The sequence below is a fragment of the Ochotona curzoniae genome, unplaced genomic scaffold, assembly GCF_017591425.1.
Source record: "Ochotona curzoniae isolate NIBS_2020 unplaced genomic scaffold, NIBS_Ocur_1.0 contig_3498, whole genome shotgun sequence".
In the NCBI taxonomy this organism is placed as follows: domain Eukaryota; kingdom Metazoa; phylum Chordata; class Mammalia; order Lagomorpha; family Ochotonidae; genus Ochotona; species Ochotona curzoniae.
The window spans coordinates 41,648,317-41,674,394 of NW_024465885.1; the positions used below are offsets into that span (position 1 = coordinate 41,648,317).

A 26,078-nucleotide genomic window follows, 5' to 3' on the forward strand; every position below is an offset into this window, starting at 1 on the left:
TGGGGATTCATGGGTGAGCAGACTTCAAGGTGCATGTTTCTGTTCAGGGAGGGCTAAGCTAAGGAGACTGCCAAACTAAAAATCAGTGTCATTGATCTCAGCGCAGTAGCCTAGTGGCTAAAGTCTTCTCCTTGCAGGCACCAGGATCCCATAAGGGCACCTGGTCCTGTCCTGGTTGCTCCACTTCCCTTCTAGCTCCCTGCTTGTGGTCTAGGAAAACAGTTGGAGACAGGCCAAGATCTTAGGGCCCTGCACCCTCATGGGAGACACAGGAGAAGCTCCTGGCTTCGGATCAGCTAAGCTCCCGCCATTGAGTCCAGTTAGGGAGTGAAGCAGCAGATGTAAAATCTTTCTCTCTTTCTCTCCTTCTTTCTGTAGATCTGACTTTCCAATAAAAAAAAATCATTTTTAAAATGTATTACAATTGAGTGTCATTGAGGATCCAGCACATTCTGGAGCCAAGCCTGGGGAAGTATTTCAGCAGAAATCCTCCCACTCACACTGTCCACCTTCCTCTGGTGCCGTCACCGAACCAAGCAGGAGTGCTGCTTCCCCTCAGGGTCCACATGCATCCCCCGCTCCCAAAGTTGGACACCACGTTCACATTGAAGGTAACTGCATAGCCAAATCTCATCAGGCATCAGAGAACATGGATTGAAGGGTGGGTTTGAAGCCAACAGGTCGTAATTTGGAAGCAGGAACAGTCTCTCTTCCAAGTTCCGGTGTAAATCACTTTTCATGGCTAAGTCATTTGCTAACTATAAGAACTGTCCTCCACGTGTCTAAACCTCAGTTTCTATGACTTCCAACTGAGCTTAAAGGTATCTTCCTATTTTTAAAAACTCTTAGTCCTGCAAAGCCTATATAGGCAAAGGAGAAAGCGCAGACCCTGATATTCAATGACAACACTCTCCATCTTCCACATTTTATTAACTGAATATGGGCATTTACAAATAACAAATTATTGAATGCACTTTTATCAATATTTTAATTGCAAAAATGTTCTCATTCACTTTAATGTTGCTATATAGTTTGTGTCAGTACATATGTATATAGAAAGTCATGTTTTTTCATAAATTTTCAAGTCACTGAACTCTATCAGAAAACAGACTCTCATTAGAGTGAACTTGTTGCTCTTCATTGAAGCAGTATATGTGATAAGGAGTTCGTAAAATATGTAACCACCAGTATTTTGATGCAGCAGGCAAAACCACCCACTACCTGCAAGGTCAGGATATGACTGGGCCACTAGGGTGTCCTGGCTGATCCACTGCTGAGCCAGCTCCCTGATAATGGCCTGGAAAGGCAGCAAAAGAGGACTTGAATATTTGAGCCACTGATGTCAAAGTGGGAAAACTGGGGAAGCTCCTGGATCCCGGTTTGGCCTGGGCCAGTGCTAACCACTGCAACCATCTAGAGAGAGAAACAGTGGATGACGATTCATTCCCTCACTCTTTCTTTCTCCACTCAACCCAGTCTATCTCTCTGTCTCCCACTCCCTCTATGTGACTCTGATTTTCAAAACATAAATAAACATTTAAAAACTGTAGAATCAAGCCATATATCACATGGTTTATCCTTGTTGTTCAAATTTCATTGAAATCGCCATTTCTTAACTTGGAATAATGCCCGCATATCAAATACAGAAAAAGTAAATTTCTGCTTTCTGAAATAATCACAAACTTACTGTGTAAAAGTAGCATCCATCTGTAGCTGCGTGACCGCCCGGTAGCTGAGGGTTTCTGCATAGATGAGTAATGTGACATCAGCGAGCGACCACTTACTCTAGCTAGCATACTGTAAAAGTCTGAGTGTCACACTGACAGCAAGCATAAGTTTCTGCTTTTTACATGCTTGCCTATCTTAGTTTGTTTTCTTTGAATTAAACAACTTCAATTGTTTAAGGCATGCACCGTGGTATTTGATCATATGTGGTTTTAATCACTAAAATAAGCCATTTAATACATGCATCATCCACTTAATGTTTTGTAAGAATATTCCACTCACAACACATTTCAAGAATAAAATATAAACAGACATCAAAAAGCTTATGAATGATAAAATTAAAAGGCAAGATATAGCGACTTCATTTCTCCCATATATTCCATGAATTTTCAAGAAAACTTTCTCTTTTCTTAATATTTTATTAAAATGTAGCATACACACCAAGAAATGCATGTTGTACAGATAAATAAGATTTTTAATCCTCTAACTATAGTCATAACCAATGTTTAAATTAATAACAATGCATTGCCAGTACCTAGAGGGTTCAAGACACTTTTCTAAGCAAAGATATCAATCAATTGACCAACCAGTAAAATGTAAGAAAAATACAACAGAAGCAAAAACCTGAGAGGAGCCTGGGAAGTTTACTATATCAACGCAACCTTGCACACATTACTAATAAAGAAAAATGAACATTATGTAAAGATCTCCCACACATGTTGTAGATTCATGTGACTGTCCAAGTATTTCAGATGTTAGATTTAGAAGTGATCAATTGATTGAATGATAACTCTCTTGAGTCTTTAACAAATTGAAATGGGATGATTTTACTTTAAAAATGGAAGAATTACACAGCTGTGAATGTGAGAAAGAAATGAGCTTGAATATTAAAGAACACATAAGAACATATCAAGATTGTACTAAGAGAAAAACAAAATAAATGTTAGCAACACTGAACGCCAGCATGAAAGAACCCTAATGTGATAACAATAAGGATCTATTAGCCCGCCTGATCTTCTGTCCTTGAGCAAAAATGTGCATGGAGATGGCAACTGTGCCTGAGAGAACTAAACCGAATTTCTTTGATGAAAGAACTATTTGCATCTGCTCAGTGATAATCTTGTATGTCCTTGATCCCATTTTTTGTTTCCTCCATAATCCTCTCCCTCTGAGAGCCCAATCTATCGATTTGGACACAAATCACTGGGTGACCAGGACTTGCCCTGTGCACAACCCTTTGCTCCACCAATATTTGGATTAGAACGGTCACATGACTGCAGTAACAACAGACAGCCAAAATTTTCCTAAAAGGTTTCTTTTTTTCTAAACGAGAAGGGAAATGTTGACACAAAAATGCCAATTCTATTCATCATGACACTTTGCTCCTTGTCTGCTGAAACATAAGCATGATACTGCTCATGATACTGAGCACTGCCGTGTGAGGAGCAGAGCAGCCACACAGCAAGGCTGGAGTACAGCAGGAAGTTAAAGTTCTTGAATGGTTGTAGCAGTTTTATCTTTCATCTGTCCATTACGAAACTTAGCTCACATGTTTGAACAGCTATTAATTTTAAACACACATTGTTGCTTCATTGTTACCATGAATTAAGCCAAAGATAAAGCTAATCTCCCTCACACTACTAGTACATTAATCTCATGACTATATTCCTTTTGTTATGGATATTTCTTAACACATGTAAGATATGAATTTGGGAATACTGTATTTTATTTATATATGAAGTAATTAGTTACCATTTTAGGAATTAAATGGAGAAGAGCCATATTTGGATTCAAAAAATAAATTAGTTAGTCATATCTTGAGTTGTGATTATTCATTCACCTTGCGGAGACCAAAATTCTGAAATGAATAGTGAAGTTGAGATAAAAGAAACCAGACTTCATACTAAATAGTATCTTTTGTTAAGAGACTGCAATAATTACAGAATCTGGCTGTGTCTCTGCAGATAGCAACAGAGCAGGGATGGGTATATTACAATTTAATTTCTTTTTTGCTTTTGGAGTAGTGAATTTCTTTCTTTTAATTTTCTTTATTGTTTTCCATGATGCAGTTTTGTAGGTATAACAGTTCTCCTCCCATTATCACCTCGCCCACATTGTTACAGCAAATACAGTGCTCAGCCACAATTACAAGTTGAACATTGTGTTACCCAACTGCATCATGTCTTTGTGGGTAAAGATAAAAGCAGGTACATATTACTGAGGCATTTTTAACTGTTTCATTGACAGTCCTCCCTTTGTTTGGGAGTAGAAATGCATACATCTTCACTTCCCCATACATTAGCCTCCATTATGCAGTTCACCTATGAATATAAACATGGGTAAATCTAGATAGATATGTAGATACACACACACAGACACGCATACATATACAATACACACAACACACACATGTTTACCTATGTATCTATTTATTTTGTATGTTAGGTGAAAGTTGCCCTATATCAGAGAGAGAATTCATAATTTTTGTTACTTGGGGATTGGCTCATTTCCCTGAGCATAATGGTCTCTAGTTGGGACCATTTTGTTGCAAATGGTTGAACTTAGTTCTTTTTGAAGTTTAAGCAGTATGCCATGGATTAGATACACCACAGTTTATCCATTCCATGAAATAAACAAGTAAAATGTATCTTCAGTGATTTAAGAAACTCCAAAATCCGGAGTAAGAGCCAACAAATGTTTTGATGTTAATTCAGATGCCTGGAAGACAGTAATCAATCTACTTTGTTATCAATGTCTGTGGAGGAAGAGTTGTCAAATATACGTGATGTTCCAGTGGTCCTTCAGACAAAAGATAATGCTTATAATGATTGGCAACAAGAGGCTAAGCATCTTTTATATCAAAAGTGTCTGTAACCGGAGTATGCAGAGCCAAAGCCACAGCCATAGCGGAAGTCATTAGCACACCGTAACCACATCCCAAAACCCACATCCACAACCAGAACTGAGTGCACAGCCATAGCCACAGCCATAGCCATGGCAACAGTATCCATGGGAGTTCCCGTATTAGTTACAGCACATAGTGTAAAGTGTGGAGGCCTCAGGTAAGGTCTAAGAAGATGTTCCTGTCAACAGAATTCATCTCTACTAAGGAATTAAGGTAAATTCCTATCGAAACTTATAAATACACCTACACAACAAAATTTACAATCCCTACTATTGCCCTTGACAACAGTGTCATGACCCATGCAAAGAACAAAAAGTTTGAACCATTTATCTTTCATCTCTAATTTTAACTGGTGGTCCTCTTATGATGCTCATTGTTAATATGGCTAAGGGGATGTTTTGCTCATTTTTGGAGGAAATAGCTCTTCCCTGCTTCAATTTGCAGTTTTTTTGTTTCAAATCCAACTATTTTGCTGTGAATTTTACTTTTTCACACTTCATATTTATTTGTCCATTTTTCAATAAGTCCTTGTAATTCATTAATAGATCATCCATAAGGACATTTTGATTATTTCTAAATACTTGATGTTATAAATGTCCCTTTCAAAACTGCTTATACTATATCTCATTGGCATTGATGTTCTTATTTTTACTGTCATTTCTTCAGCACCACATGGGTCATGCAGTAGCATCAATTTCTACAAGAAGGTTTTTTTTTTAATTTTCTTTTTCATTACTTTAGCAAGGCATTTGTCTTTCTATAGAATGTTGCTTAACTTCATGTTGATATGAATTTTCTTTTTTTCTTCATAGTGTGAACTATGTTTTCCAGCTCTGTATTTAAGGTGATGTGTAATAGAAGTGTGCAAGGCCTGACATGTCCAGATATGTAGATATAGTGCAGTACACCACCTGCATCCAGAGCTAAGATGGACTCCCAATGAAACTGTTGTATACATCCTGACAGTAGGATGATGGACTCTCTGACATTGTCCATGCCTACAATTTTAGGAAACATTTCGATAGCAGAATGGTGATCTCATGACTATTCATGAAGGATTACCCATTGTAATACTAGAAAGGAAATCAGTAGCAGAAGAAGAAGGGAACTGGGGAGGAAGATGGGAAATCCCAGAGACTATGGAATTGTATCATAAAAAAAAGAAGAGTAAAAAAAAGATGTTACTGAACTTTGAGTGATGGGTATGCTTCCAAAATCTTATGAGCTTACTGGGATGGGTGGGCCCTACCTCCCAAGGACTCTGCTCTCTTATTTTACAAATATGCACCTAAAATGACCTCACTGTGTATAAGAACCAATTTGTTAGGAATTACTGATTTACCCACTGCTTCCCTAGCAATTTTCATCAACCTTTAACCAAAATAAATGTGTTTTATAAACAACCAACTTAAATTATTAATAATAAATACATGAGAGAGCCATTGATTACACAATCAACAAAGTGTTTTGCATTTTAAGTTGTGATCATTGCATTCAATGATGTCACAAACTGAAATCAATAATGACACTTATACAAAGGAGACACAACTACTTAGTGAACAAAACCTTTTATTAAGGACTCAGTATCATCTTCTGTTTTAGTATATGCCACTCACATAATACTCCTGTTTATCTTTAGAATGCTAAGACACAGAGACAAAGGAAAGAATCTAAGATTCTTCACAAATTTGTGAAGTGAACAGTATCTTCTGTCTTCGTGATGGACTATTTGGGCTCCAACAACAGACAATCATTAGTGAAACTTCAACACATAAACATTAATCTTCATTTCATAATGCAGTTAAAAGGCAGGGGGATTTTCAATTGGACCTGAATTAGAGTGGTCATGTCAAAAGCAAATGAAGATCTGTGAGATGATTAGCAGCAAGAAGAAGAGCATCTTCTGTAGTAGAATGGCCTGTATCCGTAGCATCCAGAGCCATAGCCACTGCCATATCCATATCCAGAGCCATAGCCACAGCCATAGCCACTGCCATATCCATATCCAGAGCCGTAGCCACAGCCATAGCCACTGCTATAGCCACTGCCATGTCCATATCCAGAGCCATATCCATATCCAGAGCCGTAACGACACTTAGAGCCACAATGAGAGCCATAGCCACAGCCATATCCACGGCCTAAGCCATAGCCACAGCCTGAGCCATAGCCATGGCTTCCACAGGAGTTTCCATAGTAGTTGCAACGCATGGTGTCAGGAGATGAAGTTCCAGGTGAAGAGCAGGAGGATGTTACTGAAGTTTGAATGTCAGGTACTCTTCCAAGACCTTTATATACTCACTGGGATGGATGGGTCATACCTCACATGGACTCTGCTTTTGCATTTTATAGGCATGTGCCTAAAATGACCTCACTGTGTGTAAGAACCAATTTGCTAGGAATTCCTACTCTACCCACTGCTTCCCTAACAACTTTTTCTAGCCTTGTAACACGTACATTTTATACTCTCCCAAAATCATACAAATGTAACCTTGCTTTGAAGATTTCATTTCATAACCATGATGTAACATACTACATTATCAAAACACAGAGGACCTAAATATGAATGTGTTAAAAAGAGATACGTGTACTTTTTATGAACACCAAAACTTCACACTAACAAAATTTTGCTTTAAAATTTTATGTCATAGCCATGATGTAAAATATCACATCAGCTAAATACAGAGCACCTATAAATAACTTTGTTTTCAGGCTGCTGTTGAGGTTCTTGCAAATAACTTCTATGTAGGAAATCCTGCCCCATGTTTTGACCATCATTATAATCCTATTCTTTATGCTCATTTTATTCTACTACTTAAACATTTGAACGCTGTATATCACTTGTCAAGTTTAGAAATTTAGTATTTCAACATCCCCAATCCACTCCCTGAAATGCTGTCCTTCCTGTGAGTAAAATCATCCCTCATCTCCTTTTCCAAATCTGTTAGGAGCTTCTTTTCTTTCTCTGGTTAAAATTGTTGTTCAAATGTAGTTATGTAGGGATATTTGTCATTTACTATTGAAGCGTGAATCTTTTATAACATTTTCAGTTTAGATGGAGGAACATGCTTTCTTTAAACATCTCCTATACTGTTGAATTAAGTCCAGCTATAAACAGTCTGCCTACAAATTACGTCTTTCAAGGTTGGTGCTGTACATCAATACTCCCAACAAAAATGCAATTAATCAACAACAGTTTTGACGAGATGAGTGGAGAAGGAAAAAGGAAAGCTGCTGATAAAGATGCACAATGACTCTGTTGGAAAGGAAAAATAAGATTTAACCATCTACTGGCAGAATAATGACTATAGTCAATAAAATATAGGAACAGTGATTTTGTATGTGTTCAAAATAGTATGTGAGCCTGTGGATGTGTCAGTCAACATGATTTAATCACTCCACAATATTTTCTTGATTGGAATCTCCCATTTCTTCCCCGAAATAGCATCTTGTTTTGAGAGACACATTTTTAAAAATCGGGAGGAATAATAAAGAACAAATGTCCATTACTTAATCTGCAGTACTAAGTATACAGTAGCTATAAATCTTCAAAAGAATAATAAGCACTTTTAGATAACCGAATAATAAAATCATCCTAACTTCTGGTCTAATACCAATAATGCTTGACTTGATGAGAAACGCCAAAAGCTCTATAATTATTCAGTCATCCTCCTTGTGTCCAACTTAATTTTACAACTAAAACTTTGTCCAAATGTTCCTGACAGTTGAAGCTTCCAGATAAATTTCACAAATATTATCAAATGCATCTCCTTTTTCCCCTGAAGCTCTTAGTGCTGCAATGCATACTGGTTGCCTTATATCCCTCATGTATGCTAGTTCTAAGCCTACCCAAGGGTCTTCAAGTATCAAAGACATGAAACAATTTCCCAAGTCATCAGACATTCCTTTTTGTCTAGCAGGCCCAACCCAAATGGTGTAGATGTCCTTGAAGGACCCTGAGGGTGGGTCTGCAGTTCCCCCTGGGAAGTGGCTGAGTTGCTGCTGAGACTCCACAGGGTCTTGGGGTAGGAGCCAGAATAGCGTCAAGAGTCCCAACTTGGGCTCCTGAGAGGCTGCCCTCATGTGAAAGAGAGTGGCAGCCAGGATCAAGCCTACATTTTCCAAAATGGCAGTATGTGGTGGGTACCACCTTCCCTGTCCTGAGCCAAGAGCGGCCACAGTCTTGGGTGGCTCAGAGGATCCCCAGAAGCTGTTCCAGCTACCCCAAACACCTGCACAGGGACCAGGATTAAAAAAAGTCAGGGGTTGAGAATTCTGTCCATTCGTATTAGCAGCTGAAACTCTTTTTGACCAAACTCCAAAACTCCACGTTGGAGCCTTACAAATGTAGCAAGAATAATATTGACTTTTCGAGGAAATTTCTTTTTTTAGAATTGTCTCATTTTGGGTTTTTTTATTAGTATTATTCTAATCATCCATTTGGGATATAAGGACCAGGGCTTGCTCTCGGATTCAGATTTATAAATTCTCCATTGGCTGGTAAGGCCTCTAGGGATACCTCTTCCTGTCTAATGTAGCAACGGGGAGACTTCGGTGAAGTCCTGAATGGACATCAGGTGCAAGGCAGTGATGTTCATCTTCTCTGGCCTCTGAAAGCGGATCAGACTCAGCACAGCTTCCTTTTCCTCAGCGTCCACCTGAGCTGTGTATCTTCAGACCCAGGAAACATCGTTCACCAAGTTGGCCTTTGCCACACTGGCATTCAAGTAGACCCACTCAACAGCTGGTAGTCTCAGGAAGAATTGCTAACCTGGAGCAGAGTGTCTTATTTCAAGATTTCAGGATTTCAGAGAGTTTCCAGGAATGACCTCCCCAAAGCCACCCAGTCCATGGCTTATAGAGCAAGTTTGTGCCCAACCATCTGAGATCCTTCTCTGAGCCCCTCACGGATGCTTCTTGCCTGCCCTTTAGCTTGGCACCACTTTCTCCCATTGTCTGTATGATACATGGGATTCTGGTCCAAAACCATTTTTTAATTGGAAATTCAAATAAGCAATGCCTTCTAGTGACACATTACACTCTAACCTTGATTTTCCATTTACACACAAATAAGTCTTGCCTGATACCACCAATTCCTATGCCATTTATGTTATCAGCATAGCTCAGTGGGTTCTCTCCTCAACTTAACAGAGGAATAAAAAGCCAGGAGTCAATCATGGACAGAGGATAAGTTTTATTGCAAAGAGGGTCTGGAAGAGCACTTCTTGGGAAAGATCTGGGAGATGAGCTATCTCCTGAAAGAAGAGAGGCAGAGACACCAGAAAGTGTCTTGGGTTTTCAAAGATCCCTAGACCTCTCACTGAACCAATGTCTCTCAGTTGGATCCCCACCAAGGGAAGGCCTTCCAATTTGTGCCATCTAAGCAATTAGGAAGTGGCTGAGCAGTCCCTGTTCTGCTCATTTGAAAGTATGATTTTCCTAGCCACTAGTGAGAGGCAAAAAAGTGGCCTTCCCCCAAAATGGAGAGGTACCCTTCTCACAAAAGCTTTTAGCTTCTCAAGATTTAAATATCCTGTTTGCCAACACTCCACAGTATGTTCAAACACAGGACAGTGAGATAATGGTCAAGGGAAAATAATTCTCAGGGCTTACCTCTGGACCTGACACAAGATTTTAATGTGATTGGATGGCCTCTGTACACGTAATTGAAGTCTAAAATTAGAAGTCTAGTGGGCCAGCACCCTGACATTTATAGCAGGTTAAACCTGAGCCTGCAGTACAGTAGTCCCATATGAATGCAAGTTCAAGTCTCACATGCTGTACTTCAAATACAGCCCTCTCTATATTATCCTGGTAAAGTAGTGAGAACCTCAGTTTTTGCAGCTTCCAAATGGGAATAAAAATGACTTCAAAACAATCTTGTGGCTCAGTGTGGATGTGGACATCTGCTTTCTCTTCTCTAATATGTGAACATTATTCCAAAATAGCTATTCATGACTACACGGGTTTCCATAGTTACTGAGCCTTAAGATACGCCATCAAGCCAAGTCCTACAGTACACTGTTGAAGTCTTTATTTAAAAAAAAAATATTTATTTACTATTTTGTAAAGGAGGAGACAGAGTTACATTCTATTTGCTGGTTCATTCCCCAAATGACAACTATAGCCAAAGCTGAGCTGATATGAAGCCAGAAGCAAGGAGCTTCTTCCAAGTGTCCCACGTGCATACAGGGACCCAAGACTTCAGGCCAACCTCTACTGACTTTCCAGGCCACAAGTTGGAAGCGGGATGGGAACTGGAGCAGCACGGACACAAACTGGTGCCCATGTGGGATACCAGTGCTTACAGTCAGAGGATTGGCCAGTGGAGTCAACGTGCCAGATCGTGATTCTTTATTATTATAAACAATATGATTGTAAAAGGGTGATTCATTTATGAGGAAGGGTGGTGACTTTTGAAAATGTCTTTTAAAAAGTGATTGATGCATACATTCAGAGAAATATATATTCGATGTTGTAGATAATAGCCATATTAAAATCTTAAAACCTGAATAAATTGAAAATGTACTCATCAGTTCTGGCCACTTTCTTTTTTTTTTATTTCCTTAATATTTATTTATTTTTATTGCAAGTCAGATATACAGAGAGGAGGAGAGACAGAGAGGAAGATCTTCCATCTGATCATTCATTCCCTAAGTGACTGTAATGGCTGGAGCTGAGCCAATCTGAAGCCAAGGGCCAGGAACTTCTTCCAGGTATCCCACATGAGTGCAGGGTCCCAAGACTTTGGGCCGTCCTCCACTGTGTTCCCCAGGCCACAAGCAGGGAGCTGGATGAGAGGTGGAGCTTCCGGGATTAAATCGCCAGCCATATGAGATCCTGGTACATGCAAGACAAGGCCTTTAGCTGCTAGGACACCGCACCAGGCCCTCTGGCCACTTTCTAAACTGGTCAACTTGCTAAATTTGTTTTACCTTCTCCTGTTGCTTTTTAAGAACACACCACTTCTTTCCAGAGAATGACTCTATCGTTAGATGGCATTGTTTAAGTTATAGAATTAATCTATTTTTAAGACTTGCAGTAGAAAGAAGTGCTAGGGTTTTACTATAGCTACATAGTCTCTTTATTTTTTCTTAAGATTTATTTTTATTATTTTTTTATTGGAAAGGCGGATATACAGAGAGGAGAGACAGAAAGGAAGATCTTCCATCCGATGATTCATTCCCCAAGTGAGCGCAACGGCCGATGCTATGCCAATCCGAAGCCAGGAGACTTTTCCAGGTCTCCCACGCGGGTGCAGGGTCCCAAAGCTTTGGGCTGTCCTCGACTGCTTTCCCGGGCCACAGGCAGGGAGCTGGATGGGAAGCGGGGCTGCTGGGATAGAACCGGCGCCCATATGGGATCCCCAGCGTGCAAGGCGAGGACCTTAACTGCTCCACCGCGCCGGGCCCATGGTCTCTTGTTTTAATGTTCCCCTATGAAAACTAGTACTTGGGTCCAGCATACTGGGGCTAAAGCCTCACCTTGCAGCCACAAGGATCCCATATGTGCTCCAGTTCACATCTGGGCGGCTCTGCTTCCCTTCCAGCTCCACACTTGTGGCCTGGAAAAACAGTTGAGGATAGCATAAGCCCTTGGGACCCTGTACTCATGTGGGGAAACCCAGAAGAAGCTCCTGGCTTCAGATCAGCTCAGCTCTGGCCATTGCGGCCATTTGGGGGAGTGAATCAGTGGAAATAAGATCTTTCTGTTTGTCTCCTCTTCTCTCCTGAAATCTGCCTTTCCAATAAAAAATAAATAATTATTTAAAAAATAAATCAGAAACTTAAAATTAAAAAATAAATACAAAAGAATAATTTTATCCTAAATTCTAGAATCTTTGACAATGGAGCACAAATTCAATTATATTCAGAGATGTGTAATCTCTTCCATCATCCAACTGCAATTTTTGGCTTTTATGTTTAAAAAATCACCACATTTTGAGACGTGTGTCCTCTTATCATTCAGACTTGTTCATTTAATTCCAATTTCTGGAAATAGAATATCAATAGTAATTTATTTTCTATATAATGATTAAAATTTGGGGGGTCAAGTTGCCTAATTCTTTATCCACAGTGTAAAGTGTTACAACTCATAGCCTCACCTTCTTTGTTTTGAGTTAACCTTGCAGATTCGCAAGTGTAAACCATTGCATGCATCCTCTCAATTATAATAATTTCTAAATATAGTATCTTTTTAGTATCTTCCTAATGAACTACCTCCTTGCTTATATAATCTAATCCATTCACATATTTGGAAATAGTATAAGATTATAAGTTTGTGAGTTCATGTTTTTATAAAATGTAATACATTTGTAAAATGGTCAAGAATGGCATAAATTTGTGTTTTAGTGTTTATGCAAATTTAGCAAAGAAGCAGAGAAAAATTAAGTTGCTGTTGCCAGGACATTTGTGTGCACAAAATCCTAGGAAATCTGGTTCTTGACAGCACTTCCTTGTGATCCAGCCTTTTCCTGTCTGTAATCCTTGCTCTTGTGTCTATGCAATGACTATCACCCCCAGCCTGCTGACGTTCCCCAGGAATGGTGAAGGCTTTTCCCTGGAGAGACACTTCCCTTGTTCTCTGCTCTGCTTTCAACACTCTCTCACCTGTTCATTTTGACATGTTTTTGAAATGACAGATCAGAGATAATCATGACTTCTGTAGGAATTAGAAAACCTTACGACAATAATTGTTTACCAGTTTTTGTTTAGTGAGATAATGTGTACTTGCTTTCTAATTCCTTTGTTTTCCCCATTCGAATCTGCCCTTTGTGAATACAAATTTTTTTACAAGTTTTTTCTTTTAAAAATTGTTTATTTTATGGCAGTCAAAATGTTAGAATTAATTGTACATAATTTTATTTATACATACAAAGGTATATATGTCTTTAAGCTATAGGGAATAAACAAATTTGGGTAGATAGTGTCAAACAAAATTAAAGTTGCATACATTAGTAATATAACTCAACATCTCAACATCCTTAATTTGGTATTACAAATTTTCTTACTTTCTACTAGATAATTATACCTAACCTGAGAAAAGTAATACTGTTCGATGCTGCCTTAAAACCTTAGAAATCAAGGAAGATCTAAATATATACTAATACTGTGCATACTAGTTGAACTCAACTTTGCTAAGTTCATTCTTTCAAAACTATTTATGGATGCAATCCAAAACTAATGAAAATCTCAGCAAGATATATGTGCAGAGATTCCAAAGCCAATAAATGCTTAGATGAAAAAAAAAAAAAGAATAGTCAAAAGTTTGGAAAAGAAAGAAATTTGGAAGCCTTTCATTATTTAATACCAAGAGTTACTAAAATCCGGTAGTAGACAAAACCATATGATGGTTGGAAATTCATGGTAATAAAGAGTAAATACGCCTAGGACTCCATTAACAAACTGGTCACCCAGTTTTCAAGACAGGACACAAATATTGAAGTTCATGGTGATTATAATACAAAGAACACAAATAAGCAAAAAGAATAGAATTTATTTGCTGATAAAAGCATTATGTCCAACACCTAAAGAATATTTATCTTTTTAGACCAAAAAGTAAGAGAAACAGTGCTATTCATTTTGAATTCTATTGGAATTAAATATTTTGTCTTTGGGTAACACAATGACAGCGTTCATATCAGTAGCAAACATGTTTTTGAAAGTTCTTGTACAATTGAACTCAATCTTTCCATGAAAGTAGAGCTGATAAAATGGGCATCTTTAAGGGGAATTATTAATCTTCAAATGTTATTTCAGATGCATGATGTAGGATAATGATCTAGCATCAAGAGAAATACCTTCTGTGGTCAAATGTTTTGGGACCAAGACAACCACAGCCATAGCCAAGTGCATATCCACATCCATGTCTGGAGCTATAGTTTTACCCATTACCAGATCCAGTCCCCAGGTCCCATAATAGGTAGCACAGATGGTGCCAGAAGGTAAGGTTTCAGATACACACTGAACCATGGTTCTTAAGTTTGAATGTAATTCACCACAATTCCTACCACGGATTATCTACAAATTGGCAGGAGGAATCAATATGTGACACCAAGTTTTATGATTCATGCAAAAACATGTGTATTTAATGCCAAGTAAGTGTAAGCTATCTCAGTCAGTAATTAAAGGAGATGGTCTTTTCGTAGTTACAACATCTGTCTTGAGAACTCATTACAGGTTCTCCAGTTGTATTGAAGCATCATCTTTGTTTTTTGTCATTTAGTCTTTGTCTTGAGCTGATTACAAGTCTACTAGGAAAATTTCTCTCAATCGGTCCTTCATCTCAAGACACAATTTCAAAGATATGTTTTGCATTGTAAAGTTCTTTGAAGGTTCAGGCGATTTATATTTGAGAATATGACTTAAGATACGCTTGACTAAAAACTTGGATTTTCTTACTGATCTAATAATTTTGGAGCTGATGTCTGGAATCCAGAAATCCAATATGCCAGGCTGCAGAGCCCCTATGAAATCCAAAGAAGCGTGACGATAATATTCTGATGTTGTATTTTCACTCCTAGAGACTTTCCTCGATACTTTTTGTTAATTCAACATAGTCACTTGGTTCAAGAAAATCAATTTGTCCTTTACAATATCATTGATGGATGTTTTACAAATTGTAAATTTTAATTGCATTGCATCATGTATTTTTATGTATTAGATCCTGGTGAACATGTGGGAAAGATAGATAAATAATCACATAGAAGTTGGTATACCTACAGGTTAGGAAACTTAAGTTCCACAACTTATATATTACCAAGCCCAGCGATGCATTCTTCCTTTTTATACTACATAAAATTTCATTATCTGATCATAAAGTTCTTGAACACTGATGTAACAGGGATCTCTATATGATAATAGCCCATTTTACTGTATAATTACCCTTGCTGGAGACTGTTCAGGAAGGATACCAGTATCCAAAAAAAGATTACAACAAGCCTGAACTGAGCGTCTTGAGAACAAACTGTGCTAGGGTGTTGTGCATGCAGTCTGCAGTTAGCCAAAGGCCAAAGTCCCAGCTGCAGGTGTTCTTAAGAGAGGTAGTTCAAAGAGCTTGTGTGCTCAGCAAAGAGCTATTCTCTTTCTTTTCCTGATCACTGGAAGGTTTCCTAGAGGCTCCAGTTGCTAGCCCATACTTGGAACGAAGATGTGGGCTTGGACTATCATCACCGTGTTAAAGAAATCTGATACCCTAAGAGAGGAAAAGCTCAACTGGATTCCTCTCACTTCGGAAGAGAGGTTGCCTCTGGCCCCATGCTTTAATGTTAATTTTCATTTATTTTCATTGCACAACTGTTTCCCTCTTTACCATGGTTATAAGTATAGCTCGTAGGAAGTCATTGTAGAATTTTGCCTACCTGCTGCTGTGATCTGATGGTTTTGGCTCACCTAAATGATCATTTTTATACCAAGAAAGATGGTGGCTAGAGCAATAAGTCCAGTGTATGGACATTTCCAAGATGTATTACCACTTCCTCCCCTTTCTAGAAAACTGTTTCTCTTGTATGATTGGCCAACTCCTATTAATCCTTACTATTTCAGATGTAATGTCTCCTCTTTTTCAGAAATATTCTTCACCTCTTTGTTTATTCTTGATGCCAGCACCTCCCTGTTTCTCCCAAACACTCCTTAGCTTAACAATATTATAATATATATTATAGTAAAATATTAATATATGTTACCTATGGTTTTTCATATATCCCCCACATTTTGGAAACTCAGGGATGAGACAATTCAGTTCTTCATTCACTGCATACATGGATATGTGTTGTTTACAAGAAATGGTGGATGTTGTGGTGTAGTGAGTTAAACTGTGACCCAAGACACTAGAATCCCACATGTGTACTGGTTCAAGTTATAGCTGCCCCATTTCTCATCCAGCTCCATGTTAACGTGCCAAGGAAGGCAGCAGAAGATGACACAATTGCTTGGGCCACTGCTACCCACATGGGAGATCCAGATGAAGATCTTGGCTCCTGACTTTGACCTAATTCAGCTCTGATAGTGGCAGCCATTTTGGAGATTAAAAAAAGTGAATGAAAGAATCATTCCCTTGTGTCTCCCTCTACCACTTTGTAATTCTGCTTTTTAATAAATGAATGAATTTCTTTTTCTTAAAAAAAAAAAAGGACCTCAATAAGTGGAAGTAGTTCTAGGGCTGTAAGAATGTCAATCCACCCACTCACCCAACATCTTGTTCCCTTCCATTTCTCAAGACTGTAATTTCTCTTGAGGCTACAGGACACCTGGGAATACACGAGTAGTTCCAACTTGACTCCAGTTCTTACAGTCTTTATCTAAACTGACAAATGGACGTTTGCAGCCAAGCACGTCGCAGCTGGTCTCTTTTTCTGCATATGGAAACAAATGATCCGAAATGATGTTCTCCAGGGTGTTTCTGGCATTAGCATCACCGTTTTCACAATCACAATCCACACACAATGCCTTCCTAAACTGTAGAATATTAGAATCAGATGAAGCCAGAAATGCATATGTAACATCAGTTTATTTCACTGCACTCCCTGTGTTTATTATTATCCCTAAAATGACACTAGTGGTGGATGAGGCTGCTTGGATTTAAATATATCCAGGAACACAGCACCTGAAGAGGAAGTCACTCTTGTTTCAGATTGTATCACGTGTTAGAATGAGCTCTTGTGTTGTGGAATTTAAACATCATAATCACCCATTCACTTTACCCTAATTAAAGTCTCTAGAAAAACAGCACACATCTGCAACCCTAGACATAGTAATTTTGCAAAACCAGTCTTTCTGATACATAATTTTCAATCATTCTATAGACTTCACTGTGTTGAGTGAGAAGAAATATACATTTTGATGGTTAATCTCCAAGATTTTGCTCTTATCTTTCATTGTTAATGCCTAAGAAGTTCTACTGTCATGAAGTTCTTAACGCTGAACTGTTCCTTCTCATTTATGACGTCACCCAAAGCACAGCCCCATTTAACACTTTCCACATTACTTGAACTCTTAACATATAAGGCTTCTGCCTTTCCTCTTCCAACCGATTTTCTGCACCATTTATATTTTTCTCAAACAAACATTTTAGTAGTATTCTGTACATGTGTGCATTTGTTTGTGTGTATTGATATGCACATTAATCCTAACTAGCATGGAAACCAAAAGTTCACAGACCCAAAGTTTTTAAACAAAAGTGTTTAAGAACAAATCCTTGATTAAAGTAGATTGAAAGCATAAACCTCGGTGGGTAACTAAGCATTTCTTTCATGGGAACTGACAAACCAGAACAGAAACCAAACATATGTAGTTGAAAACAACAGCCAATAACCCCCTTGATCCCTTAAACTGGTTGTAGAAATAGAAAATTAAAACATTATTCAATAACACGTCTGAAACAAAACAGAATGAAAAAGCATGTTAGAAAAAGTTACTATGTTTGTTTAGAATTGTCAAACTATAGAAATCCAGAGTAAAGAGGAGGTGTGTTTACATGTAGACTATGACCAGAATGTGGTCTTCTGTCTTCCAGAAAGATTATGGAATAATTCAAGTTCGCTCAATGGCAAGCAGGACTTTTTGGAACTGATTGTTTATTCTGTGATATGGTTAAAACGGTTCTGGGATTTCCCCTTCTCCTCTCCCCACACTGATTTCCTCTATTTCATTACAATGATATTGTCCTTCAGAAAATAGTCATAAGTCCATTGTTCTGTTAGTTAAGAGTATCCTGACATTGTACGTATGGAGAATTGCAACATCCAGAATCTTTGATAGTCCACCTTTGACTTGGAAGTGGAGATACTGCATTATATCTTCACATCTCAATATGATAGCCTCTATTAAACAGTTCCTCTAGATAATTATAGGGCATATTGTTAACCTATATATCTAATGACCTGGTATTTTGCAAACAGGACTTTCAAAAGGACAATTGCTTTCCTGAAGCTTTAAACTATTCAGTGGAATCTGACAAGAGTGTAAGACACTGAAACTAAATGAGAACAATTGTAACCTACGTGTTGAACAAGTATGTCTTGTGAAACATAATCAAGCTCAACTTAGACATTAACTCCAAACGCCATTAACTCTCCTGTACATCCCAGTACACAAATGTGGGTACTCTATTTAATTACATCCCATATGAGCACCAGTTCATGTCGTGGCTGCTTTACGTCCCATCCAGCTTCCTGTTTATAGCCTAGGGAAGCAGCAGAGGACAGCCCAAAGCCTTGAGACCCTGAATCTATATGGGAGATGTGGAGGGGGTTCCTGGCTCCTGGTTTCAAATTGTCTCAGCTCTAACCACTGCAGCAGTTTGGAGAGCAAAGCAGCAAATGCAACATCTTCTCTTCTGTCTCGCCTTCTCTCCTTCTCTCTGTAAATATGATATGCCTTTCCAATAAAAATAAATAAATCTTTAAAAAAGAAAATAGACACTCTCAAATCATTGAATAATATCTGTAGAATCTTTTCTACCTATAAAATTGTTTTGTTTCATTGATTGAATGTTACATAGCAAAACTAATAAATAATAAAAAGTGATGTTTCATCTCCATTTATAGTTTCTGAGTCATGTTGTTGTTTATCCCTCCAATTGATTCTTACAAGAATAAATGTAAAGCAGGAAATTGCTCTCATTTTTCCAGCTGTATTGAAGTGTCACTGACAAATTGTGCAACTTTACAGTGTACAAGTGATGATGTGATATTCTTGTGCAAATATGTTATGAAATAAAGACCACATCTGTCACCTTACCTGTTTAAGATCTTTTAGTGTTTTGCAATGAGAACCATTGAAATTGACTTCCACAGCCAATTTCAAAGATACAGTTCAGTATCTACAGTTAACAATAGCAACATTCTCTCCTTCAGGTCTGTTTCTAACACTGCTTTTCAATTAAATAAAATAAATAAATTTGTAAAAACATAATTTCTACAAGGCAATTAAAACATTGCTTTGTTCTAAAAACAAGTATGTACAGATAGTGATCAAGATCCTAGGTTTTGGGCCTAGTGGCTAAAGTGGCCTTGAACGCGCCAGGATCACATATGGGCACCAGTTCTAATCCCGGCAGCTCCACTTCCCATCCAGCTCCCTGCTTGTGGCCCGGGAAAGCAGTCTAGCATGGCCAAAAGCCTTGGGACCCTGCACCCATGTGGGAGACCTGGAAGAGGCTCCTGGCTTTGGATCAGTGCAGCATATCCTTTGCCGTCACTTGGGTAGTGAATCATCGGATAGAAGATCTTCCTCTCTGTCTCTCCTCCTCTATATATATCTGACTTTGCAATAACAATAAATAAATCTTAAAAAAAAAAAAAAAGATCCTAGGTTTCACAGTCCCAGGGCTTATGACTTTGTATCACAACTTACATTAAAGTTCATAGCTATTGAATGTGCACATCTAACTTGGGAACACACTTATGCATTTGATATGAGAAAATCAGGCTATCAGCACGTGTTATTCCTCAACTCCCCATGTTCAGAACATTTCACTCGTCCTTTGAAGTCATTCATAAAGTAGTGAACACTTGATTAACTGGCTGATGATCTTTGCTGGAGTGGCAAGGAAGTATCTATTTTTGCCAAAGCTCATGGTGTCAACACTTCTACGATGATTACTTTCGTGTTACTAATGGTTTAACGATTGGCTTTGAAAATCCTAAAAGCACACACCTCCCTCTTGAGCATTAATAATTTCACAATCATGTTTAAACAATATGGGATTTCCTCTTTGTGTGGAGTGAGTTAAGTCTTTCCTGTGTCTAAACAGGTGCAGCAATGCTCAGCCCCATTGCTACAATTTGAATGTTTTCCCCTCCAAAGCTGAGGTTGAAATTTACTATTTCTTGTGAAGATAGTATGATGTGAGATCTCTAAGAGATGTTTAGGCCTTCAGGATCCCCCCTCATGAGTGGACCATCATCATGATAACCGTGATAACAGAACTGATTTTCACAGCAGGGTGAGTATTCTCCTTCCTGCTCCTTCTCTCACTCTTTCTGCCCTTTCCCTTGTGGATATTTCCACCATGTCACCACAGAGCATGAAGGTTGATATTTTGATTCTGGACTTCCCATGCTTTAGAACTGTGGGCCAACCACTTTTTACTCATTATAAATTCTTCAATCTCAGCTACTTTGTGAAACTCACCCAAAACACAGTGATACAACCATTTATTGTACAAACTATCCCAGATTAAATAATTAGCTTTCTGGCCACCTGAAGTTTACAAGCTTAGTATCTGTGGTCTTTCTGCCACAAACTTAGCTATTCCCTGTACTTTGATAACATGGACAGATTCCCCAACCTGTGGAGGGGTCCCATGAACGTTCTTATCCTGTATCTTTTCATGTGCAGTTTTTTACTTACCCTCTAACACAACAATCATAGTTCACATTTGAGCTATCCAAAGTTTAAGTACTTAATAACTATAGTTGATCAGTGATACCATATTGGATAGTATAACTCCCTTAAAGTAGCAAAGAATTTCTCTACAGGTAACCACTGCAGTTACCAAGTGAGGCTAAAAGTTAAAAGTTTCCAAGGGAGGCTTACAGTTCGGTCAATTAACTGCCGATTATTTGCTTCTTTATCTAAATTCTCCTGTCTTATATTTTTCCCTCTCATGTAACTAATGAATTCAGCTACTTTATTCAGATATCTTTTTTTTTTTAGAAATTATTTGTAACTCTTTTGCAGTCATCCCTTTTATATATTCTGACTGAGTTATGCTTCCTTATGGCAGAAAGCATTTTGGTATCTTCATAACACCTGGAAGTACTCTGCTATCCTTCAGGTATATAATTGATTATATTGGATAAAATTGAAGATTTTAAGTTCTTAAAGAAAGAGACTAAGTATTTCATCTTTCTTTTTCAAATTAATCATACCATATGGCTGAAGCTTGAATCTTTTTTATATTAAATAATTAATTTTTTGACAATCTTTACATAATTAGGGTAAAAATGTTCAAGCGCTACAGGAAAATGGGTAAGACAATTAGTTCCATATTGTTTCCTTCATATATCTAAGGTAAAAGGGGATTTTAAGGCAGAAGCCCCACCCAGTCTCCCACCCACCCCAGGTCCCCAGGCATGCTCCAAGGGTCTTGCTCAAGTGATTTAGATAGTTCAACAGTTCTGAATTGCTGCCACTCTCACCACTCCAAGCACGATGAGGTCGTTGAAGAATTCACTGATTGACATAGTCTATCATAGAGTCTCCATCTGCCCAGTTTTTCACTGCCAACATATAGCTGAGGTGGTTGATTGACTTGTTCTGTCCTCTGTCTTTCATGGTTAGGGTTCTGAATCTGGCAGTTCTATTGGGAGATCTCCAAAGAAACCCTGTCAAAGGTGTTCCCAGACCAGATTCTTGTATGTACTAGCAAGTAAAGGGCCCAGCACAGTCCATAGTCCCAATCAGGTGGTGGTTACAATTGCTGGGTTGGCCCTGTCTCCAGCCCTGTCCTCCACTGGAACCAATGGGTGTTGCAGGCCAGCCTGGCTCTTCACAGCACACACTCTGCCCTCACACAAACTAGTGTGAGCTACAACCTAGTAAGAGCAACCCACAATAACCCCCACCAGGTCCGACCTAGAGAAATGGCAATGGAACGAGTGTAGCGGGCAGAACTGAGCAAACCTTAGCCCATAAGTAAAATCAGAAACCAGAATGAAGCACAAAACATGCCCAGCTAGGTTCTTGCATCTACTGGTCTGCGTGAGTCAGGGACACTAAGCCACAGTGTCTCAGGCAGGGGTCGGGACAGGTGACGGGCTGTGCCAAGCTGAGTCAGAGCAACCACTGGCATGCTGAACACTGGCTGGGAACAGGCCAGGTGGGGAGCTAAGGGGACATCCTAGCTGGGTGGAGGTTCCCACTAAGGGGCACATGGGCTGGAATAGGGACTGAGTTCTGATCAGGATACAGTTGTAGTCTCCCGTGGCACAAGTGTGGACTGGTACTGGACGCACCAGATGGGGCCAGAGTGCAACACCTTCTGGTGTTCTGGAGGACCAGGGTAGATGTGGAATGGACTAGGCTAGGTCTCAACTCCTACTGAGCCATGTATGGGCTGTATGTGGGTATGGACTACCCATAGCTGGACTGAAACATCCAACAGCAAGAACCGGAATGGGTTGAAGGCCAGTTAGGAAAAGCCACTGTTTCTGCTAGGACAAGAGGTGAATGGAATAGTGCTGGCTCATGGACACACTGGTATGTGCAAAATCTGACATTGAGTGAGGTTCTGATGGAAGAGCCTGGGCAACTCCTCTGGCAGGACACAGCCCCTGCAGGTAAGTGCAAGAAGCATGAAAGGAAACAGCCCAGAACAGGCTATGGAAATTATCCCACTGGCATACATTTGGCATGGGTTGGGGGCAGACCAGGCTGAATCTGTTCACATCATCCTCTGGCAAATTCAAGCACCAGATTAGAGTGTGGGTCATGCCAGGTTCGGTTGCAACACATACCAGTGCACATTAAGGAATGCCAAGGTGGGGTTGCTTGTACCAAATATGGTTGTAGTGCCCAAACAGCACATGTGAAAACCAGGGGGAGAAGACAAAGCCTACAGGGGAATGTGGGCTTCCTTGCTGGTCAACCACTTTCATTGGAAAGAGTGAGTCGGGATGGGGGCAGACCAGACTAGGCAGGGCTACATCACCTGTGAGCCTCACGTGGACTAGATCAGGGAAAAGCCAGGGTGGGCTGATTATTCCTACTGGTGCAATCTACAATTAGAGTGAGTGAGGGTTGTTGGGGCTTAGCTGCAGCATCAGCTGGCAGAAGCTGGCACTGGGGGCTAATTCTGTTAAGTCAAACCACAGAATCACCTGGAGAGTGCATAATCCAGGAGTGGGAGTAACCTGGGAGGGAAATAGTGGGCTCCTCCCTCTTGGGTTACCACCCCACGGAAGGGCACTAAAACTTGGACAGGGGCTGGAGTGGCTAGACAGAGAGACACCCAACAACATCCGTGAGGGCTGAATAGTTGAGCTGGTTAGATGGAACTAGGTTTTAATATCCATTGAAGCTTGAATCTTAAATCTTGTTAAGTGGCTGAAAGATATATGATTGTATAATTTAGACCCTCCATGATATGTAGTATCTCATCAAAGTAAAGCTGTTCTCTTTTATAAAGAAGTTTTGAAGGTTAGTAAGTTACTTTCCCCCTTAATGTGATTAGATTTACAAAACTAAAACTCAGTTTTCTCAATATCTAGCAGATTCATTGCACACATACATACACACAAATGTGCACAGATTTTCTCTAATTTTACCCTCTCTAGATCTAGTAATAGAATTACTATATTGATATCTATTAATATAATTACTATTTTCTCATTTTACACACATCCTGGTTTCAATTTTTTCTTTGACCAAAATAATTACAACATTTTAAATTGTGAAGATGTAGTGTTACTGAAGACCACTTCCTGGATATGTCAATGATCTTATTTATGCCTAATAAAAGATATTCTTCCTTATTCCAGAATGTTTTTCATTGTCAAGGAAGGTAAGGCAGCAATAAGTTAGATTTCCTCAGAGCTATAATCATCAGCATTCCCTCCTATTATGGAGTGCTAACTTCAGAATTACACAGAAAAGCTGCTGTTCTACCATCCTCACAACGTGAAATTTTCCTTGTCCTTGAAATATACCATAGTTCTCAATCAGCTGGACAAGCTCTCTGCTGGGTGTGGCTTCATTCCAGGGTACTTTCAGCTTCCTTGGAGTTGATCACATGTGTATTTTCCTGGCTACAGGGAACTAAAGGAGTCAAAAACCAAATGGAGACTTCTGTTGTGGGGATGGGACTGCAGCATCTTTCTTGCTGCTGGCTGAAACGTGATTGCCACTGAGTCTAAGAAGCCTGGATTCTTGAAGGAGCTAAATTGGAAAGCAGATGGTCAGAGGAAAGATCGCTAACATCAGAATGGAAAATGTAGTAGGTTGTTCACTTTATAAAATCAATCAGCTAGACCTGATTTGTTGGTCCCATTCTCCACTCCAAAGCGTATTCCATTTGGACTTTCAACTGAAAAATACAGAATCACTTGTTTGTGCTTTGGGTTGTCTGAAGGTCTCAGCATGTGAAATTTGAAAAGCAGCTAGGAAAAACATTTTTTATGATCCAAGTATAGTAACAATACTTGTTTTATCATGAAAGCACTGAGGTTAATACAACATATTGTTTGCTCTATTTTCAAAAGAAATTAAAACACACCAGGAAAGAATAATACGCAAACAAGTACAGAAGGAGTCATTAGAAATCAGAAATCACTTTTATTTTTTATTGAAAATAAGGGACTTCTCCAACCACAGATGTGACAGTCATCAATAAAATCATCCCAGAAAATTAAAATACAATCATCAGAGCAAAGGCTGACATTTGGAAAACAGCGAGATCATACCATGGATCCTGTAGCCATACAGACACTATTTCAGAAATAGGTAGTTGGAACTCAAAAGCTCTATCAAGAATGTAAGTTGTTGGATACAGAAATCTCAAGGCATGGATCGGTGAATTAGCATTATCTTTAGAGGCATTGTGTCAGAAGCAGACGGTTCCAGTTTTAGCAGCAAGAATAGCATCTTCTAAAACAAAATGGTCGGTAGCTATAACAGTTAGTACCATAACCACACCCATAGCCTGAGCCGTATCCACAACCATAGCCTGAGCCATATCCACAGCCATAGCCAGAACCATATCCACAGCCATAGCCAGAACCATATCCACAGCCATAGCCTGAGCCGTATCCACAGCCATAGCCAGAACCATATCCACAACCATAGCCACAGCCATAGTCTGAGCCACAGCCATAGCCTGAGCCATAGCCACAGCCGTAGCCAGAGCCACAGCCATAGCCTGAGCCATAGCCACAGCCATAGCCACAGGAGTTGCTGTAGTAGTTGCAGCACATGTTGTCAGGAGGAGAGAGTTCAAGTGAATTGCAAGAAGATGTTGCTGAAGTATGATGTCTCCTCCTTCCCAAGAACCTTTATATACCATCAGTAATTGCCAGAGCATGCCATTCATTCCTGACTTGGCCAACAGATATTCAAACAGTTGTTGTCACTGTTGACCAGCAATATTGTTTGGTTTAAAATGAGCCCATCATTTGGATGACCATGATTTTATTTAGGGTTATTCTGCCCAAGAATGATCTCTCCCTGAGTGATCTCAGTCAAGTCACATGCCTGAAGGTAAAAATAGATGCTCATTTCAAAATCTGCTACAACTAAATACATATCATATATAACAAAGCTTTGGAGGAATACAAAAAAAAATGTTACTCCCTTTTGTTTTGTCTTGCCTAATGTAGGTTCCTTTGCTCACATAGAAGGAAATATCCCATCTCCATTTTTGAGTTACTGAATCTTCTTGCCAGAATTCTACCATCCACCTCACACCTGCACACCTGTACCTGTGCACCTCCTCCTCCTGTCCAATTTCCCTC

At 39.2% G+C, this 26,078-nt stretch overlaps 2 protein-coding genes across 2 annotated transcripts; both read right to left on the reverse strand.

The window, feature by feature from the left end:
* Nucleotides 1-6,508: 6,508 nt before the first annotated feature.
* Nucleotides 6,509-6,838, reverse strand: LOC121156657 (keratin-associated protein 21-1-like). The gene has a single exon (XM_040980432.1). It carries the CDS (start codon nt 6,836-6,838, stop codon nt 6,509-6,511), a length of 330 nt encoding a protein of 109 aa, XP_040836366.1.
* Nucleotides 6,839-25,193: 18,355 nt separating this feature from the next.
* Nucleotides 25,194-25,541, reverse strand: LOC121156900 (keratin-associated protein 21-1-like). Its single transcript, XM_040980884.1, has one exon. The coding sequence runs from the start codon at nt 25,539-25,541 to the stop codon at nt 25,194-25,196; it is 348 nt and encodes a 115-aa protein (XP_040836818.1).
* Between the last annotated feature and the right edge of the window lie 537 nt (nt 25,542-26,078).

Bases quoted from the DNA above. Each gene is read 5' to 3' on its own strand.
- LOC121156657 (XM_040980432.1), bottom strand. From the start codon at position 6,838: ATGCGTTGCAACTACTATGGAAACTCCTGTGGAAGCCATGGCTATGGC.
- LOC121156900 (XM_040980884.1), bottom strand. From the start codon at position 25,541: ATGTGCTGCAACTACTACAGCAACTCCTGTGGCTATGGCTGTGGCTAT.